This window comes from Oncorhynchus masou, chromosome 14 (assembly GCF_036934945.1).
Source record: "Oncorhynchus masou masou isolate Uvic2021 chromosome 14, UVic_Omas_1.1, whole genome shotgun sequence".
In the NCBI taxonomy this organism is placed as follows: domain Eukaryota; kingdom Metazoa; phylum Chordata; class Actinopteri; order Salmoniformes; family Salmonidae; genus Oncorhynchus; species Oncorhynchus masou.
This window is the reverse complement of record NC_088225.1, coordinates 25,491,384-25,510,157: the sequence shown is the minus strand read 5'-3', so window position 1 is coordinate 25,510,157 and position 18,774 is coordinate 25,491,384. Positions and strand designations below refer to the sequence as shown.

Here is an 18,774-nt window from a genome sequence, read left to right as displayed (position 1 = left end):
GCCTCCTCAACCCTCTCTCTCTCTCTCCCCGCTGCAAAATGTCAGTCCCATCTCACACCCTACACTCATCTGTCCAGTGCATGTAAATATTTTGCCCGCTCCACCACAAGCTGCTCTATCCGCACTGATTTCACAAGTTTAAAAAGGAACAGAAAGGCACCATATAAACCGTTACTTTTTTGGGGTTTCGAACCGGTTCAGAACTTTATTTTGCTGGTCGGAACAGTGGAACGGAATGAAAACAATAATGGTTCTGTTCAGAACGAAACAATTGTAAAATGATTTTGGTTCCAACCTCTGGTACTGAGTACAGTACAGTACAGTGAGTAGAGCATAGTATAGTACAGTCCAATACAATAGTACAGTACAATATAGTAGAGGACAATAAATAAAAGAAGCGTATAGTACAGTATATTGTCCTGTACTGAACTATACTGTATTCTACTGCGCTCACAACTCCACTCATCTGTGCTGCGATGCCCAAACTTGTAAAACATGAAGACAATGATATTCATATCCATAATTACTCATTTCTGTGTAGTATAGATCAGGGACCCATGATGTATTTCCGTTACCGTAATTCCACTTCACTTACTGTAGTTCAATATCCAAAATAGAGTTTTGTTCAACTCAACATGCCATAGGTGACACCCCATTCTTTCTGCAGACATCTTTGAATCTTATTGCAGCAATATGTAACTTTTTGGGCGACCCAACCAAATTCACATAGAAATGTGAGTTATAGATCGGCCATTCACATTGAAAGCAAGTCTAAGAAGCGGTATATTTGTTCTATGAGAGCTATTTCTATGCTTCTACTTTTTACTTTTGGGTTTGTACACCAGCTTTAAACAAATGAAAATACTATATTTTCTGTTATGGAAAATATAGTATTTCACAGTGATTTAGATGGCACAATGATTCTCTACACTATACTTGCTTGTTTTGTCACAAACTAAAATTAGGCGAACTATTAGAATTTTTGCAACCAGGAAATGGTGTTCTGCATAGTATCTTTAATTCTCAGCGTATATTTAACAATTTTTTGGTAAACGTGGTCACATAAAAAACCCGAGGGAGATTTTACAGTAATTCCGTTACCGAAGTTTCCATCTACACAGTTCTTACATTAAATTTGTTTTTGTAAAAAAAAAAAAAAAGTGGAAATTGTTAAAAGTAGTCCTTGTGCATAGAGCTCTATTGTTTGTTAAACTTTGAAAATACATGGTTTTTGTTTGGCATACATTCTAAAGTGAAAAGACTGAGACAAAGTTTAATTCCGTTACTGTGGAATTCCCCCCCTTTAATCTGTCTGTGAACCAATACCTGCTAGGAGCTCCTCTCTGCAGCCTACAGGGCCCAATTATGTCAGAGGAGGCTGTTGCTCTGTAATACACACAAGCATACACATCTCCCCACACACACTGCAACCGATTGTAATGGTTCTTCTCACACACAGGTGCACATACACACAGCAACAGACATAAATCATTATCCACTCACAGACACACACACACACTGCATCCGGATGTTTGTCTCAACACCTCAGCATTCCTGTATAATGTGTCAGTTCATTAAGAAGCAGAGGCTTTGAAAAAGTCTAAAATTCTGCTAACTAACGTGACAGCAGTTTGCATCGCTACTATATATTTCATCTCACTTCTCCCATCAGAAATAGTACAGTATTTCTCCCTTTGATTTATCCAGCAAACACACACACCTTCCTGTCCTCTCTCTTCCTACTTCACTTTCTCTCACTTCAAACTGAAGAAGCTTCTTTCTCTCCAAGAGAGTTTCTTCCCTGATCTTGAAGTCAGTCAGTAAGTATGCACATCTGTTGGTCTGGAACACGGAGGAGAGGAGATAATATCTGGCCTATGGCGGAGAGCCTACTGGAGCCATCTATCACTGATCAGACACACACAGAGGATTTATAGCCTCTGGACTGAGCCATGATGACGTCTGCCAGAGATAGACTAGCTCATGAGCACACACACTTGTACAGTTACGTAGGCAGCCACACGTAGGTCACTCTCTCTCTCTCTCTCTCACACACACACACACGTACACACACATCAAACCACTGAGAACCATAGGAGAGACACTAAATCAGTGTGTGCTCCTCTTCATGGAGATTTCTACCTGAGTAAGCAAAACGGTATCATATTATGCATGAAAGGTTTAGGTGGTAGGAACCTGTAGTCTTTTTCATGAAAGGTTTAGGTGGTAGGAACCTGTAGTCTTTTTCATGAAAGGTTTAGGTGGTAGGAACCTGTAGTCTTTTTCATGAAAGGTTTAGGTGGTAGGAACCTGTAGTCTTTTTCATGAAAGGTTTAGGTGGTAGGAACCTGTAGTCTTTTTCATGAAAGGTTTAGGTGGTAGGAACCTGTAGTCTTTTTCATGAAAGGTTTAGGTGGTAGGAACCTGTAGTCTTTTTCATGAAAGGTTTAGGTGGTAGGAACCTGTAGTCTTTTTCATGAAAGGTTTAGGTGGTAGGAACCTGTAGGCTTTTTCATGAAAGGTGGGCTCGGATATGAAGAGTGGGTTTTACTACCACCTTCACCATAATCTTACCAGGTAGTATATCGACAATACTTGAATTTTACAACAACTTGGAAAGACATGGTGGAAAAGATGATACAATACATATTGGTGGTCCAATGGTGGAGATGCTGAAAGACAGATTGGCCTGGGAATCTCCTCTTGCACTGGGGCAGGGCGGGTCTCCTCTCCTCTGGTATCCCACAGCGAGCCAAACAGTCCACTGGCCATCAGTCCAGAGGAAATCCTGTCCCCTTTATAACAGCTAGCAGGCCAGCACAACACCGCCTCTACAATAACAAGCAAACACCGCCTCAACCCTACCCTAACCACACGTACAAACCCTATGAAGGCCTAATGCTCCTCTGCTGGAGAATGCTTTCATGTGCTAGAACAATAGAGAACATTTTAGAGATTATATAATCAACATAATCTAGAATTCGAGCCCTGGATATTCTAAAATAGGCTACATCCAAGAAAACCAACATTCTAGAAGGCCATTATTGCCTTGCCTTGTGCAGTCTGCACTGGGGCCAATGTGTTCTGCTGTCAACCGGAAGAACTACTCAGCCTTTAGACTAAAGAAAGAAGGAGGTCAGAGCGAGGCAGACTAAAATGGCACCTGGAACGCCCACCAGAGCACTAGAGCTTACCCAAGAGCCTATTTCTGAAGTGAAATAGGCCATATATTCCTGCCTGGGTACTGTAACCTTGAACCTGTCTGAGGACGGGAAGTGTGTGTGTGTGGAACATCAGCGGGCTCTGATAGCACTAATAGTCTTGTTTTATGGCCATTTCCCCCCGGATCCTCCAGCCTCCTGCTGATTCACTAGCTCTCAGTGGAATTCCTGCCTTACAACAGGCAGGCACGGCATGGCACACACACCACTGGACACACACACGGCATGGCACACACACCACTGGACACACACACGGCATGGCACACACACCACTGGACACGCACACCACTGGACACACACACGGCATGGCACACACACCACTGGACACACACACCACTGGACACACACACGGCATGGCACACACACCACTGGACACACACACGGCATGGCACACACACCACTGGACACACACACGGCATGGCACACACACCACTGGACACATCATGCAAAAACATGGTACTCTGACATAAATTACACAAACGTACACATACACACACACACTCCGTGAGACTACACATCTGGATAAATAAACCTGGAATCTAAAATGAAAAGTGTGAGCAATGGAGCGACGCCTCATTTCCCCCCAGCCCACCGCAGAGCAGAGATGGTGAAGGGTACAGCAAGACCCACCACTGCTGCTGTGTACAGAGACAGACATCCAGATATACACAGAGCACAACAACCAGTAACACACAAACACTGTCCCACACAATAATACAGCCTCTTCACACAGATACTGACAGTCCCCATAAAAACATTATTAACAGTTCTAATCTCCATGGATCCCCGTGTCTCTAGCTAACCGTCTCCCATGTGCCTCCCCTCTATTCTCTCTGTATTCACACAGCTCATATCTGTTTCTCTTCTCCGGTGTTCCCTCCCATGTGCCTCCCCTCTATTCTCTCTATATTCACACAGCTCATATCTGTTTCTCTTCTCCGGTGTTCCCTCCCATGTGCCTCCCCTCTATTCTCTCTATATTCACACAGCTCATATCTGTTTCTCTTCTCCGGTGTTCCCTCCCATGTGCCTCCCCTCTATTCTCTCTGTATTCACACAGCTCATATCTGTTTCTCTTCTCCGGTGTTCCCTCCCATGTGCATCCCCTCTATTCTCTCTATATTCACACAGCTCATATCTGTTTCTCTTCTCCGGTGTTCCCTCCCATATGCCTTCCCTCTATTCTCTCTAAATGAGAGGAAATGAGGGCTGTGTGAGTTGGTCCTGAGCATGGGAGAGCATGGCGATGCTGTCATTAGTGTAGGTGCAGAGAGGTGTTAGCTACTGTTAGCCAGACAGCAGGCAGCACTGGAGGGATGAGTGGAGCAGGAGGCCTCTAAACTCTGCTGGGTGGAAGTATGGAGGTGGAGGCAGCACTGGAGCGATGAGTGGAGCAGGAGGCCTCTAAACTCTGCTGGGTGGAAGTATGGAGGTGGAGGCAGCACTGGAGCGATGAGTGGAGCAGGAGGCCTCTAAACTCTGCTGGGTGGAAGTATGGAGGTGGAGGCAGCACTGGAGGGATGAGTGGAGCAGGAGGCCTCTAAACTCTGCTGGGTGGAAGTATGGAGGTGGAGGCAGCACTGGAGCGATGAGTGGAGCAGGAGGCCTCTAAACTCTGGTGGGTGGAAGTATGGAGGTGGAGACAGCACTGGAGGGATGAGTGGAGCAGGAGGCCTCTAAACTCTGCTGGGTGGAAGTATGGAGGTGGAGGCAGCACTGGAGGGATGAGTGGAGCAGGAGGCCTCTAAACTCTGGTGGGTGGAAGTATGGAGGTGGAGACAGCACTGGAGGGATGAGTGGAGCAGGAGGCCTCTAAACTCTGCTGGGTGGAAGTATGGAGGTGGAGGCAGCACTGGAGCGATGAGTGGAGCAGGAGGCCTCTAAACTCTGCTGGGTGGAAGTATGGAGGTGGAGGCAGCACTGGAGGGATGAGTGGAGCAGGAGGCCTCTAAACTCTGCTGGGTGGAAGTATGGAGGTGGAGGCAGCACTGGAGCGATGAGTGGAGCAGGAGGCCTCTAAACTCTGCTGGGTGGAAGTATGGAGGTGGAGGCAGCACTGGAGCGATGAGTGGAGCAGGAGGCCTCTAAACTCTGCTGGGTGGAAGTATGGAGGTGGAGGCAGCACTGGAGCGATGAGTGGAGCAGGAGGCCTCTAAACTCTGCTGGGTGGAAGTATGGAGGTGGAGGTGGCAGGCAGCCACTGCAGGTTTTAACAGCCTGGCCGTTCTTGTACTTACATCACAGGGCTGCAGAGGAAGGTAAACTGTAGTGTTGACTGTCCCCACACACACACACACACACACACTACATAGCCACACGCACAGGTAAAGACACGCATACATACACACATTCATTCCTGAGAAGTATACAAACAACACACACACAAGCTGGCTGCATATTCAATATCCGTACACAAACAAACACTACATACAGTCTTCAAAGGTGGACTTCAAAAGGTAGGAAAACGCATAGCCAAGGTCTGAAGTTAGTTACCACTGCATTAGTTTTCCAAACGTTTCCAGAAGACAAGTTTCTTCATATTCGTTCCATGACAAAAGGACAGACGCTTACACACACAGTTTTACTTAACACAACAACATAAAAGCACTTGTTAAGGGAGAGGGCAGGAAGCTGGTAGTATACTTTTCAACAGCGAAGCACTTCTTTCTCCCCCTAGTCCCTCATGCCCTGACCACATACTACAACAGGATGCTGCCCAGTCAGTGCAGACAAAGATGGTGGAGGAGGATTCTGCTCTCTGGTACAGCTGGTACAGGGAAACAGGTGATGTTATTGTGGCTGTGTCCCAACTTGGCTGTTGATACTAGCATGGCCACCTCCAACTGGCTCATTCAATCATTCTACACTCCCCTGCAACTCTTCCCTGGCCAGGGTGTTGAAAATGTGTTCAGTTAACGCATCTGGTAAAGTAAGGGTTAATGATCAAATATTAACTTGCTACATTCACACATACAGCCTACTGTAACTGTGCTTGCTCTACTAAACAGGGCTAACCAAGACAGTTATCCAAACCTTATGCCCCAATAGCACGCAAGGAAGCAACAGGGATGCTTTGGCTGTACAAGGACGAGGCCAAATTAAGAGCTATTTCCAGATGTACGCTTTTAAATATCAAATTTTCAATGGCACGGCTTTGTTTAAACAACAACAAAAACAATTTCCTCAATTGTACCTCAGCGCAAAGGTTGTTTCATCAGAACAGAGCGATCAGAACAGAACATTTTCACAGCAGTGGGAGGGCTTGGCACCGCTTGCTGGTTTTGCCATTTAGAAGTAGACCAGAAATCACTCTAAAAACAGCCACCGACACGACCTATCACTGAGAGAGACAATCAGCCGTCCATGTCAACACACCGATGAATAGAACAGAAGAGTGTGAGAGACAGAGCGGGAGAGAGACAAGAGAGGTACATCATTTTCTCCCTTCGCAGCTGTAACACACATACACACACTCCAACACAGAATTTATACACGACATGACGGCCTTGCTGGCTGTTCTCTTTTCTGAAATTGTCACGACTATCCCCTTGTGGTCTTCTTCAATGGTGGACTTTGTTCTCTCTCATAGCTCATGTCAAAGCTTCCCCTCCACTATGTTTTCAGGGTGATGTTGTACCCCTCGGTTATAGGCATGGATTTGTGGAACGGCGGTGTTAATCCAATGTCTTTATGCCTCTTAGATTCTCTGAGCAGTGTGAAGATACAGAGAGAATCTGAAAAATGTTCAAATCTGTTGTCTTATCAATATTTGTTGTGTGTGTTCCGATCACCAAAAGTAGAAATCTAATCTTGCCATGAAAAAAGGACTTGGACAGGAGTATAGAGTAAACTGTTTCACTTAAGTGTCACTAATATCCCTTTCACATAGGATTTACAGTTTGTTGCATGCAATTGTTTTGCAATGTTAACATGATCCCCTTTCAAACAGGCCCATCTTTACCACATTCTTGCCGGCATAAGACTTTCACATGTATATCTCCCCAGCACATGCCGGCACAGGTGACGAGTGAGGGTAGGGATGTGCAGATGTGTGTGGACGTCTATTTGAATAAAATAGCTGTCATCTAACAAAACATTTTTTATTGCACATGAGAGTTTGTAGGTGCCTGTACAGTGCCTTCAGAAAGTATTCATATCCCTTGACTTATTCTAGTCGTGGCCAAAATTTTTGAGAATGACACAAATATTAATTTTCACAAAGTTTGCTGCTTCAGTGTCTTTAGATATTTTTGGCAGATGTTACTATGGAATAATGAAGTATAATTACAAGCATTTCATAAGTGTCAAAGGCTTTTATTGACAATTAGTAGTCATTAGTTGATGCAAAGAGTCAATATTTGCAGTGTTGACCCTTCTTTTTCAAGACCTCTGCAATCCACCCTGGCATGCTGTCAATTAACTTCTGGGCCACATCCTGACTGATGGAAGCCCATTCTTGCATGATCAATGCTGGGAGTTTGTCAGAATTTGTGGGGTTTTGTTTGTCCACCCACCTCTTGATGATTGACCACAAGTTCTCAATGGGATTAAGGTCTGGGGAGTTTCCTGGCCATGGACCCAAAATATCGATGTTTTGTTCTCCGAGACACTTAGTTATCACTTTTGCCTTATGGGAAGGTGCTCCATTATGCTGGAAAATGCATTGTTCGTCACCAAACTGTTCCTGGATGGTTGGGAGAAGTTGCTCTTGGAGGATTTGTTGGTACCATTCTTTATTCATGGCTGTGTTCTTAGGCAAAATTGTGAGTGAGCCCACTCCGTTGGCTGAGAAGAAACCCCACACATGAATGGTCTCAGGATGCTTTACTGTTGGCATAACACAGGACTGAGGATAGCGCTCACCTTGTCTTCTCCGGACAAGCTTTTTTCCGGATGCCCCAAACAATCGGAAAGGGGATTCATCAGAGAAAATGACTTTACCCCAGTCCTCAGCAGTCCAATCCATGTACCTTTTGCAGAATATCAGTCTGTCCCTGATGTTTTCCCTGGAGAGAAGTGGCTTCTTTGCTGACCTTCTTGACACCAGGCCATCCTCCAAAAGTCTTCGCCTCACTGTGCGTGCAGATGCACTCACACCTGCCTGCTGCCATTCCTGAGCAAGCTCTGTACTGGTGGTGCCCCGATCCCACAGCTGAATCAATTTTAGGAGACAGTCCTGGCGCTTGCTGGACTTTCTTGGGTGCCCTGAAGCCTTCTTCACATCATTTTAACCGCTCTCCTTGAAGTTCTTGATGATCTGATAAATGGTTGATTTAAGTGCAATCATACTGGCAGCAATATCCTTGCCTGTGAAGCCCTTTTTGTGCAAAGCTATGATGACGGCACATGTTTCCTTGCAGGTAACCATGATTGACAGAGGAAGAAAAATTATTCCAAGCAGCATCCTCCTTTTGAAGCTTCCAGTCTGTTATTCAAACTCAATCAGCATGACAGAGTGATCTCCAGCCTTGTCCTCCTCAACTGTGTTAACAAGAGAATTACTGACATAATGTCAGCTGGTCCTTTTGTGGCAGGGCTGAAAAGCAGTGGAAATATTTTTGGGGGATTCAGTTCATTTGCATGGCAAAGAGGGACTTTGCAATTAGTTGCAATTCATCCGATCACTCTTCTTATCATAACATTCTGGGATATATGCAAATTGCCATCATACAAACTAAGGCAGCAGACTTTGTGAAAATGTATATTTGTGTCATTCTCAAACCTTTTGGCCACGACTGTAAATTGTTGTGTTCGAGCCTGAATTCAAAATGGATTTAAAAAAAAATATCTCACCCATCTACACACAATACCCCATAATGACAAAGTTAAAACATTTTTTTTTGACATTTCTGCAAATGTATTGAAAATGAAATACAAAAATATCTCATTTAGGTAAGTATTCAACCCCTGAGTAAATACATGATAGAATTAACTTTGGCAGCGATTACAGCTGTGAGTCTTTCTGGGTAAGTCTATAAGACCTTTGCACACCTGGATTGTACAATATTTGCACATTCTTTTTCAAATGCATCAAGCTCTGCCAAGTTGGTTGATGATCATTGCTAGACAGCCATTTTCAAGTCTTGCCATAGATTTAAGCCGATTTAAGACAAAACTGTAAACTTGGCCACTCAGGAACATTTTAAGCACTGTTATTGCACACAGAGTGAGTCCATGCAACTTGTGACTTAAGTGTTACTCGTGAACTTAATTAGGCTTGCCATAACAAAGGGGTTGAATACTTATTGACTCAAGACATTTCAGCTTTTCATTTTTAATTAAATTGTCAATTTCTAAAAACATAATTCCACTTTCACATTATGGAGTATTGTGTGTAGGCCACTGACGCAAAATATAAATTTAATCAATTTCAAATTCAGGCTGTAACACAACAAAATGTGGAAAAAGACAACAGGTGTGAATAGTTCCTGAAGGCCCTGTATGTGCTTTAGAAAACATTAGAATCTGCTCTTTCCGATCATGTAAAGAAATCTCAAATTTGACCTGGATGAACCTCTGCACCCTTTATCTTTTTTCCTACCCTGGCTCCGCTTTGTTAGGGAGCAGGCGTAGGCTGTTACATTTGGAGTATCTTCCTCATGATACAGATTAGAAAATATAGATTGCTATTATTTTTCAAACAGATATTCAGATAATGCCTCCATGCTTGTTTCAAAGCAGCGCGATGGTGCTGTCCCAATCAAAACAGTGCTGAAATGATTATCAAGTTGACCACGCTTTTTGTCTTGGAAAGAAATGTATAGAAGACACAATATGCTTCCTGCATGAAATGATAGTGCTACATATGTCTGACAGCTGGAAGGTGAAGCGAGGATCTCATCATCAAGTCTACTTGTAGGATAGCATTGTGAGAGATGGCATATCGCATTTCAGTCAAGAAAACAAAATAACACTGAACCGTGACCCTTTTTAATCTCACTGTCTCTCTCTGTGTGTGGGTCTATTTTCATTCAGATGGTGACAGAGACATTCTGAAGACAACAGGATCTACAGGAGGGCAGAGGGCTGCGGGCAGATTCACAGTTGTCTCCGTGACACTGACACTGCCAGTAATAATGGGCTTTGTGTAGAAGCCCAGGCAGGAAATGAATTTATTGTGATTGCCTGGGAACGTCACACAGAGGTGAGGACAGGGTCTTTTCAGCTGGAGAGCCAACATTTCTCCTCCATTTGTGCCAGTGGTTGTCGTGGTCGCTAAACATCTCTGTGTTGCCCTGGGCCAGGAGTTGTTCCTAGTCAGGTTACGTAGTCAGGATTGGAGATACTCCAGACTCTACTTATGACTTACTCACTTGCAGGCTTTTCAATGGTCTTGTTTAACTACAAATCAATAATGTTATCTCCTTCGTTAGAATTATCTTTAGCCGTGACCAAAGACAGGTGTAGAGTAACCCATTTAGGAAACACAGCTGTGGCATTGTGTTGAGTGAGGAGATTCAACCCTTCTTCTGTATATTATACACACAAGGTATCTGACTCAAGGTTCCAATTACAGGGGTGTTTAGAGCTGCCGAGCTCTCCAGTAGGAAATCAAGGCACCGTAATAAGGGAACCACCCTAAGAGTCAATGAGTAGATCAAAATCAAAATCCTGGTTCCATTAACGCTAACCCAGATAACTGATGTAGGTACAGCTAACTTAATTAGGTACAAAAATCTGACCTATGATCAGTGTCTGTGGCCAACATCTTCATGCATCCCTACTAATTGGCCTGGGTGGCATTTCTGTTTCTCTACACTTTGACCTTAGATAGACACCATGATGAGGTACTCCGCCACTGATCCCAAATCAGGTTTGCTTTTTGTTTTTATATAGTAATGGTTTAGGTTTAATTGCTGGGGTATGGTCATCTGATCCTAGATCTGAGCATAGGGGCAAATTCCACTAGGGTTGTGTTTGGGTGACATTTCACCCCGGTCCATAATGCCCCGCAATGAGGAATATGTGTGGGTAACACACAAAGGATGCAATTCAATAGCCTAAAGTGATCACCTCTGCTGTTCTCCTCTACTCCTCTTTACTGAGTGCACTGGCTAGGTCAGGGTTTCCCAAACTAGGGGTTGCGACCCCATGAGGGGTCGCCTGCTTTGAAAATGGGGTCACGAGAGAAAATGTGCGCTTGCTTCATAGAACCAGGGTTACATCATTAACCTAGATGCGGTTTTAATTTAAAAAAAGAGTGGTTTATATAGGGCCCTATGATTTCCAAGATGCTGAAAACGCAGATGGAATTTGGTAATAAAAATGGAATCAACTGTAAAACATAATTTGGCTGAAATTGAAAATGATTTCATAATTGTAAAATTAGACGAGAAGGCATAGATAAATAATTCCGTTTTCGATTGGGGTGTTTTGAGGGGGGAGGTTGTGCGTGGGACCCTTACGTCACCTCACAACTTGGCTGTCACTTTGAGAAACATGTCGAAGAGGCCGTCTAGGACGGCCAAGTCATCAAAAACACGGAAAACTTTGACCCTAACCCCTAAATTCAGAGCAGAGCAATACCCAAAGGACTATTATGAGTCAGGTGATAAGCTGTTCTGCAAATTATGTCAACATACTATTGATTGGACCCCTAAAAATACATGCGATGACCACTTAAAGTCTAAAGCCCATGTGAAAAACAAGGAAAAGCACCGTGTTAGCCAGAGCATACCTCTTCAAACAACCATTTCTAGTGCAAGCTCATCGGCAGATTCAAGACGAGAATTTATTCAGGACTTTGCGGCTGTGTGCGCGCCGAGTCAGACATCCCCTTAGAAAAGCTTAGAAAGCTATGGCCGTTTTAAGTGTGAAGCACTGCAAACAGGAAGGAGCGTTCCGCGAAAATGAGAACAGCCTGTCAAACTCACCCGCCCGTGTGTTCGACCAACATATGACTGTCGTTCTACTGAAGATCTGTGGGAAGAAGTTTGTGGTGGTTGTTGACGAGACAACAGATCCAGGGGATTGCAGCGTTCTAAACATCGTCATTGGTGAGTTAACCTAACAGCCTATTAATAAAGCGTTGCAATTGCAGAATGTAAATGTAGGCTATGTGAATTGTCCGCATGCAAATTGTGATATTCCAAACGACAAGCTTTCGTGGTGAAATATAGCGATGCATAATGTCAGCAGCTGTCTGCCTCTCCATCTACCTAACTATCGCTGTATCTATATTGTGTTTACACTTGAAATTAAAATTTGTCCTTATCTTTCATTGCAGGTGTTGAAAACCAGTGCTTTCTGGTAGATGTCATTTTCATGGACAGATGCAACTACTCAGCGTTTTCCCAAGCTATACTAGCCTCCCTCCACAGCAACCATCTGAACCTGAATGATGCCTGGGCAGTGGTCACAGACAATGCCTCCTACTGCCTGAAGGCATACAAGGAGGTTCTGAAAGGAGAGATGCCCAACAGTGTCCATGTACCCTGTCTCTATCAGGTCATCAATCTGGAGGGTGAAACCTGGCAGCACTACAAATACTTCTCTGAAGTTGCATCACTTGGGACATGGATTAGATCTGTCTTCTTCAAGAAGCCTGTCAGAAATAGAAGATGGGTGAGGTTCCTCATTATGAAGGAGTTTGTGCAGGCCAAGGCTCCTACTGAAGCAGTGAGCTCCAGATGGAATAGTTCATTTGAGGCAGTGAAGTACCTTGCAGAGCATGTTCATCTGTACAGAGAGTTTTTGTTGGCAGAAAAGTCATCATCCCAGGCAGTCACAAACCTCCTCAGCCAGCTGGAAACAGAGGAGAAGGTTGCTGCATTGTTGCCTAGATTCTTGCATTATTATTTTTTAATTTATAATGAAACACTTTATAGAACTCTGTATTAAAGCACTTGCCATGATAAAAAATTGTGAAATGATGTGTTGCATCATCACAAATGTACTGTTTCCCTGTACTATGCCCAAAAGCAGTTAGAACTGAGTGGACAAGACCAGTGGGACTGTGATGATGTTCTTTTCTACACAGAAGATCATCCAACATTATTGCCATACCTTTGATGCACTTCAGTCACTTCATACTGTCATAGTCCAAACTAAAAAAGTAAACAATTGCAGTTGATTACATAATTATTATTATTTATTTTTTTACATCGTGGGGTCGCAATTATTATATCAATAAGGGGGTCCGGAGCCAAAGAACCTCACAAGGTTAAAGCCATGTGGATAGACAGCCATCCAGGAATTCACCTGTTCAGTACAGGTGGAGGATAGGAGACGAGGAATCCACTTTAGACTATTGAGATACACCCACTGTATTTTTTGTTTATTTAACCAGGCAAGTCAGTTAAGAACCAATTCTTATTTACAATGACGGCCTGCCCCGGCCAACGCTGAGCCAATTAGGAGTCCCATAGGGTGGCGCCCAATCACAACCCGGATGTGATGCAGCCTGTATTTGAACCAGGGACCAGGGTGACACCTCCAGCACTGAGATGCAGCTCCTTAGACCGCTGCAACACTTGGGAGCCCACTGTACCCTTGCCAGCATCAGTAGAAGATGAAGAGAGAGATTCCACCCTGCCAAACATTTACGTCTTTAAAGGTATCATATCATATCTGTTCATCACTTAGTAATTAACCTGCCTTCTCTGAAGAGTAGTCAAGTGACAAACAATTACAGAGATTGTTTGTCACTGAGTGGCGCAGCGGTCTAAGGCACTGCATCTCAGTGCTACAGGTGTCACTACAGACCCTGGTTTGATTCCAGGCTGCATCACAACCGGCCGTGATTAGGAGTCCCATAGGGCGGCGCACAATTGGCCCAGCATTGTCTGGGTTTGGCCGGAGTAGGCCGTCATTGTAAATAAGAATTTGTTCTTAACTGACTTGCCTAGTTAAATAAAGGATAGCAGATGATTTAATGCTTTGCTAAATGCCATGTCTGCATCTTTGTGCTACGCTAAGAGAAACTAAGAGAAACTGAAACTGACAGATGAAGATATTCACATTGGTCACACAATGTCTTTACAACCAATAATACATTCAGTCTCATAAATTACATTCAGATGACTTAATCAAAAGCAGAGGCTGAAGACTGATGATACTCTTTGCTTGTTTCTGTTTTTTTTATGTTAAAATCTTTCTACAATAGCAATGTTGTTTGGGGGCAAATAGAGCATAGCCTATTGGTTACTTGTACAGGCATTAAAGAAGTGAGGCTGTGTTAGGCCAATTATGCCAGTATAAATTGAGAACAGAAGAAGAAAAAACATTACAAAACAAACTGCATTTGTATGCTTGCTTTCCCTTCATCCAAAAATAAATCAGCCCAACAAATAAAATTATCACTTCCATTAATGTGCTTGTTGAGAGTGTAAGATCTACAATTATCTCCCAAATTGTGGTGAGCAATTAGGCTAACCACTATGTCCACAAACACATCACAATCAAACCATGATGACAGAGGGAAATTCTTATGATGCGTAACACAGGCCAACCCTGACCAAATTACTTTTTCTGCCATCCATTAAAAGGCTGCCAATGTGCTGGAAATGTTCTTCTCTATATTGAGTTACTTCTATAATGAATTGGGCCGATAACACCTAATACCCGCAGCCTGTCACAAAACCAGGAGGGTATGATGAGAAGCACAGGACACCAAACACAGGCTTTGTGACTAAATCCCTGGGTGAGAAAAGCCTGGTCCCTTCAGAGACAGGATGTTAAGAAGGGTCTTTCCATCTCATAAACAGCCCAACAAAAGACCCAACATCATCATCAAAGAAACCGCAGGGGAGACTGTGGAGGGGAAGTGAGAACAGTGGGAGATATGAGAGGATGGTCGTTTGCACCGCTCTACTAAAACCAGCAGTCAAACCAAAACAAACCCTTTTGGCCAATTGCAGCCTGAGTTGCGCCTTGGAAAGTATTTTTTGTCGAGAATTAAAACATTATATAATTGGAATCGGTTATGACATTGTTTTCCCTATATTCATTTAGCAGGGGTGGCCCACCACTGTTAATTGTTGCCACCACTGCAAAAAAAATGGTTGTTTATTATCAATATCGTCTGAGACTCGCTTTTAAATGGATAGTCATTGGCTCAATGATTGGAAGTCTATGGGAACAGCTTGCATGTCATTGCCCTAACGCTACCCTTGCCACCACTGCTGAACAAAAATCCAAGGGGAAACACTAAGATGTGTGGTTTGCAATGCATGCAACCCTACACTTACCAGCACTTTTGCTGTGGTAGGCTAATTGCAGGTGTGACCATTATCAACAAAGCAGGAGTGAGGCAGATGGCACAGCCTAGCAGGAATAGGTTACTGAGGCCATTGCTGAGTAGGCATACTGAAGCAACTCAGCATGCTTTCTAATTACATGTAATTACAATGTTATTTACTGTCGAACATGAGTTAGCTACTCTTCATTTCCAGTAAGGGTGTCAATATTGTTAAGTCATTTTTAAAGACAAAACATGAATGTTATTGTCATAGAAGGCTTATTTGAGTTGATGTGTGAGAGTGTGTGTGGACACAGTCCAATTGAAAGATAAAGACAGTGAGCACACATCAGAAACAGTGTTTTGAAAACATCCATCCTTTTTCTTCTTAGAAAATAGGGCAATGAAAACAAATAGCTTCTGCTGCAGCAGCTGACAGGCTACATTGGTTTCACATTGGTGCATGAACCCTTCCTGACCCAGTTCCTACTATAAGCCGTCATCATCGTGGGTGGGGGTGGGTACAAAGAAGAGCATCAGCCTATTAATGGCATGTGGATATGTTTTGAGGCTTGTCAACAGAAAAAGACCAACTGGCATTCGGGAGGCCAGCAGGAAGCCTGTATTCAACACGTGTTACAGTTGATCAAGTCTGTCGATTGACCCATAGGATTGACCTCGAAGTGGTCATTGACGTGGCCAATTGCTCTGATGACAGATCTATCTACTAAATAAACAACCGCCGCCAAGAAATTACTGAGTAGTGCTTCTTGGTCTTGCTAATATGAAATCATTACAACACTACCCTTACGTAATACATGGGAAAGAGAGTAGTAGAGAATACAACATATCAAATTATTTCTGTGTGTCCCCAATATATCAGCAATAACTTATTATATAGGCCTAAAATAATATCTACATGTGATATATACATTATATATTTATTATGCATCCCTATTTTGGATTAGTAGCCCAGTGTTTCAAATCACAGAGGAACATAGAACAAACGACTGAGTTGCAGAGAGGACAAGATACCCCTGCTGATATGTAAACATTGCTAGAGGGTGGATCTTCATTCTGTGGATGATGAATGCAGCAGCAGGTAAAGGCTTCAATGAATGTATAACGTATAGCCCTACAATCTGCAAATGGGAATCATTCCATCAGTGATGCTGTAACATTAAAAGGAAAATACAGTGGTCAATGTCAAAGATAAGAGTTCAATAATTCGCCAATTACCTGCAGATTCGCCTGTGTTGATCCAGTCGGGGTTTGCAATGCTTGCGATTGCAAATATATCCGCTGCCAGAAACAGACATCCTGATATAATTGTTAATTTATCCATATTTGCAGCTCAAGTCTGTGTGCTTTAAATTAGCAGATATGAAAGACGTGGCTTAGAGTTCCAGGTAAGACCAAGGAGTTTAAACCTCAGAGATACAGTTTTTAGATATATGTTTCCGTTAGATAGTTATCAGTCCACCTCACCCCCTTCATAAGAGATTCAACTGGTTTGGAGGTTCAGCCTGTCATTATTCATTTGGACATGGCAGCAACAGAAAATCAACACACCTTCATTCCGCGTACATATGGCTAAAAACGGAGGAAAAAAATCACATCTCAAACGACCATCTTTTCGACCCGAATCTTCCTCCGATAAAGCAAAAGGAGCTGGCGCAACGTCAGGGCCCAAGTCTCCAGTCGCTGGTGTTTTCGCTCGGATCTGCACGGTAGCAGCAGCATTTGGTTATTGAGACTAGCAGGATAGCTAGCCACCTAGCTAGCTATTTCCCACATTCGAACTCCGTGTGCCGAACAACAACCCAGAGAGGGTGCTTGACGGCCGAACCCCCATTTGAAGAAGTACTTTAAACCATTTCACTAACAAAACTCCGTCAGACAGAGGTACTAAATAATCGAATAATGCTCTGCCTTCAGTATGTCCTTGTTTTCAGCGAAGCTCTAAGGCTAGCTAGCCGTCAGGAAAACGAGAACCCATCCTCCCTCTTGCTTATTCATGCCCCCTTCTCCGCTGCTGGAATAGCATCTGTAGTGTAAATAGACCGCTAGCTAGCAAGCTCTGGTGCCGACATAGCGAAGTAGGAACCAAGGCAGCTCGAGCAGGCTCGGCGGCTTTCGCATAATCTTAATATGGAAATACGATATTATTAAAGCCGCTAGGAGAGGTGGTGATTATGCTTTCCCCGATTAGCCCACTAGCTTGGCCCCCTATCAACCGAACACCGTGCCTCACGCAGTGCGTTCCACAGACAACAGCTCTCTCTCTCTCTTCAATTCTCACACACACACACACACACACACACACACACACACACACACACACACACACACACACACACACACACACACACACACACACACACACACGGGGCATTCGCTATCTTCTCGCGAGATCGTTGGCGTGAGAGACGTTTCAGACAGATGGGATCATGCAGAGGGGGTAGATGAGACCACTCATTTGGAAGGACATAACATTCATCAAACCGTTTATTATTCTCATCAGAGGAAGAAGTAACGCCTTTCCTTTTAACACTCAAAGGCTCCTTATCCCATGTTTGAATAAGTGTCCATTCTACCAGATAAAAGTGGTCCCCAAGATAGGAGTGATGGGGGGGAAACAACAATCTGAAATGTTTGTATGATTACCTTTTTGTGACACATTTTTGCCAACAAAAGCATGTGTAGATGCCTTAGTTTATTCTCACTGACACATGCTGTAGTTAAGGTCAAAGCAAATCCTCTGATCTATCAAGGGAGTGTGCCAGATAGCAGTACTTTGCTGGTCAGCGCTTTCCACTATTCCATTAGAGCAGCAAAGCAATCAGCAGAAAGTAACCTCCCACCCACTCAACACAGCAGTCTCAGCAATGTGAGTCTTCACACTGGGCACATATGTCAGTTTGACATCTTGTTTTGATGCACATTTTGTTGAGTTGTTAACTAACGTGAATTCAATGTGAAATGTCACCCTGTCATTGAATTTAGGTTAAAAGTAGGGTGTAAAATACAAAATACCTTTAAGTTGATGAGTATTTGCAAATCCAATCAGTTTTCCACAACATCATTACATTTTTTGGTAAAAATAATGTGGAAACAACTTTGATTCAACCAGATTTTACCCAATGTGTTTCTGCTTTGGAGAGAATATATAGATCACCCAGTTCTCATAAACTCAGCAAAAAAAGAAACGTCCTCTCACTGTCAACTGCGTTTATTTTCAGCAAACTTAACATGTGTAAATATTTGTATGAACATAAGATTCAACAACTGAGACATAAACTGAACACAAGTTCCACAGACATGTGACTAACAGAAATGGAATGTGTCCCTGAACAAAGGGGGGGTCAAAAGTAA

The 18,774-nt window shown here is 43.4% G+C and overlaps 1 protein-coding gene and 1 long non-coding RNA gene across 2 annotated transcripts in view; both read right to left on the bottom strand.

Annotated features, from left to right (window-relative positions):
• Positions 1-17,689, bottom strand: part of mosmoa (modulator of smoothened a) — a 31,284-nt gene extending 13,595 nt beyond the window's left edge. Inside the window, exon 1 of the mRNA XM_064987022.1 lies at positions 16,639-17,689. Within this exon, the coding sequence (XP_064843094.1) occupies positions 16,639-16,744 (106 nt within the window). The 5' untranslated portion in view covers positions 16,745-17,689. The remainder of the gene's footprint in view (positions 1-16,638) is intronic.
• LOC135554624 (uncharacterized) lies at positions 12,698-13,279 on the bottom strand. The gene is made up of 3 exons (XR_010457708.1): positions 13,227-13,279; positions 12,882-12,965; positions 12,698-12,765 (listed from the first exon to the last, which is right to left on the bottom strand). It is a non-coding gene; the product is annotated as an uncharacterized LOC135554624 (long non-coding RNA).
• Positions 17,690-18,774: the final 1,085 nt, after the last annotated feature.